This window comes from Drosophila takahashii, chromosome X (genome assembly GCF_030179915.1).
Source record: "Drosophila takahashii strain IR98-3 E-12201 chromosome X, DtakHiC1v2, whole genome shotgun sequence".
Lineage (NCBI taxonomy): Eukaryota > Metazoa > Arthropoda > Insecta > Diptera > Drosophilidae > Drosophila > Drosophila takahashii.
This window is the reverse complement of record NC_091683.1, coordinates 20,959,700-20,962,624: the sequence shown is the minus strand read 5'-3', so window position 1 is coordinate 20,962,624 and position 2,925 is coordinate 20,959,700. Positions and strand designations below refer to the sequence as shown.

The 2,925-nt window shown below is 40.2% G+C and overlaps 1 protein-coding gene across 1 annotated transcript; it reads right to left on the bottom strand.

Annotated features, from left to right (window-relative positions):
- Positions 1-1,493: 1,493 nt before the first annotated feature.
- Positions 1,494-2,663, bottom strand: LOC123003506 (early endosome antigen 1-like). The gene is made up of 2 exons (XM_070218581.1): positions 1,598-2,663; positions 1,494-1,507 (listed from the first exon to the last, which is right to left on the bottom strand). The coding sequence occupies exons 1-2, from the start codon at positions 2,661-2,663 to the stop codon at positions 1,494-1,496; spliced, it is 1,080 nt and encodes a 359-aa protein (XP_070074682.1).
- Positions 2,664-2,925: the final 262 nt, after the last annotated feature.

Genomic DNA, 2,925 nt, shown 5'->3' with positions numbered 1-2,925 from the left:
ATTTTTATTACAAATTTCTTCATGACGATGGCAGACGTGAATGTGCTCCTCCGCCGCCGCTGCTCTTCTTCTGGTGTCAAAAGAAGGCCAAAATAAATAGCCGGCGAGGCAAAGGAAAAAGTCGGCAGGGGAAAAAATAGAAGACGAGCAAAATCATTGCAATAGGAAATGAAAATGTGGCGGGGCGGTGGAAAATCAATAGGAAGCTGTGGGAGGATATTTAAGCAGGATATTTAATATGTGTGCAACTGGGATGCCATTTTCCCCCAAATATGATTTTCATCCTGTCCGGCTAATAAAAAAAAACGAAGGAAAAAAAGAAAAGCCACACACATGCTTTTCCTTTTTTTCACGCTGGCTTCGACCAAGCCACTTAAGCCACTTTCAATTTGATATCAATAATGGCCAAGTGTCCCCGTCTCTTTCGAACTGCCTCAGTCCGTCTCTTTCGCTCTCAGTTACCCGGCAAAGCACCCTCTCTTTCCAGTCTGCTTCTCTGGCGATTTCTAACGTCTGTTGCTGGTTTTCTGGCATTCCTCCGCTTTTTCGGCTTTCCATTTGTTGTATCTTCAGGAACACTTCCTCTCTGGCTTTCTAGCTCCATCTCTTTTTAGCCTGCCTTTCCTCTCCGCCGTCTTTCACCTTTTTCCAACCCATTTTCCTGCAGCTTGTCTAACTTCAACTCGAACTATTTATCTTGTTAGCGGAAATCTATTGAAAATGTTGATGTCCTTTGTTGTTACGGTTGGTCCTCCTCCCGTACATATATATATATATATATATTTAACTGTGACTAACACTGTGTCTAAATACATATATATGTGTTTTACGTATATATCCAGACATATTTTCAATATGCCTTGAGTGCGGAAAGTTCACTTTTGGAGAGCCTTTCTTGTGGGCGCCGAAAGTTGTTCAACTTCAAGTTCAATTGTTGAGTTATTGAAGAACAATTTATTGAAATTGTTGTAAAAAATAGAAAATTGAACAAGGTCAAATTTAAATTTTGAAATAGAAAATTGAACAAGGTCAAATTGAAATTTTGCTTTAAAAAATAATTTGTTCAAGGGCAAATTAAAACAAGAAAGGACGCTATAGTCGAGTACTTCGACTATCAGATACCCATTACTCAGCTAAAGAAAGTGCAAGGGAGCTGAGATTCGGCAGTCGTCAAAGCTACTGGCTCCATCTAACGGCCATTTTTTTTCGCTCATAACTTTTTAATTGATTGTCCGATTGAAAAATTCTTCTCCATTTCGATGGGTATTAATATACACAAAAAAGTGACATTTAAACATTTACAAAATGTGTAAAGATTTAGACGCCAGCCTTTTTTAAAAGTCCTTACCTGTTAAGTACTTTTGCACGAATACAATACGAGTAACGGGTATAAAAATTTTAAGATATAGCCTTTAGCAGGCTTAAATTATACCAACTTTATTCAAATTTTAACTGATGAAACCTTTTAAGCTTACAACTTACATTGCGTCTATTTATGTCTCTTGATCTGATTGGCAAATAAAATAATTTGTGTTAGAACCATATAAATTAGACATAATCCCCCCATCACGACTCGCAAGTATAGCAACGAAATCACCTTTATGGTCGGGATCTCCCTCTAACCACTTTAAAAAGGGGGCAGACTTTCCGGAGGCCGTAGATATGAACTTGCCATCTTTCCTCTTAATGCCAGTCCAATACCGAGATTGGTAAAGTTTCGGCTTTATGGCTGCGATTTCCTCTTGGTTTTTGAAAGCCGCCAAATAGCCGCCCATTCTACGACATGTTTCTGCAGCCTCACCCCAGGATTTCTCAATATTATTTTCGATATAAAAATATCTTGAGCCAATAAGCTTGAACCTTGGATCGATGGTTTTGAATTTGATTGTGGAAAGGGTTTCGAGAAGGGTTTTCTGAAAGGCCGATTGTTGGTTCTCCAGCGCCAGAAGTTGGGTTTCAGTTTTGTTTTGAAGCTCCTTTAGTTGGGCTTCCATTTTGATGTCGAACATCCGTATTTGTCCCTCCGTTCCATTTAATCTCTCTTCAAAGGATTCAAATATGGCTGTGTTCTGGTCCTCCAGTTTTTTCTGAACCGCCAGAAATTGGGCATCCAGTTTGGTTTGCATGGATATCTCCTGATCTCTTGCATTCGTGTCCATTTCCTTCAGTTGGGTCTTTAACTCGGAATTCGAGACCAAAAGTTGCTCTTCCGTCACATTCAATCGCTCCTCAAAGTCGTCCTTTTTGATGGTCCTTTGGTCCTCCATTTTTGTGGTCAGCAACTGAAGTTGGTTTTTTAATTCAAAAATCACCGCCATAAGTTTTTCCTTCGTGTCGCCGAGTTTCGCGCCAAACTCTTCTTTCGTGGTGATGTTCTTCAAGGAATTCTGCATAGTGATCCTTTGGGCCTCCACCGTCGACTGAACTGCCACGAGCTTCATCTGGATGGACTGCTGCTCGCGGGAGATCCTTTCCAACTTGGAATTCGTTTCGGGAACCAACTCAATCATCGGATGGATCTTGCTAAGGCAGAAGTCGCCACACTGATTTTGAGGGTCCTGCAACAGGCAAGTGGATCGCCCATTATCCTGGGATTTCGCAACAGATCCTTGAGACACCAGGATAATAAGGAGCAGCACAGAAAAATATGTCAGCTTCAGCATTTCGAATTTGACTAACTATTCACGGAGAACTCTTAAAACGTACTGAATTTAAGATGCTTTTTTAACAATAATGAAACCAAGAACATTACTGATAAGGGTAAATCCCACGTCAGGGACTTTTTCTTCATGTTGGGAAACCGTAATCATTTCATATCACCATTGGGAATTTCCGTACTTATTTCCGTTTCAGCACTGTGGTCTCGGAAGTTGAGATGTCTGATATAGCTTTCTTAGCTTCAGCGCAATTTTAATATCCGAATGA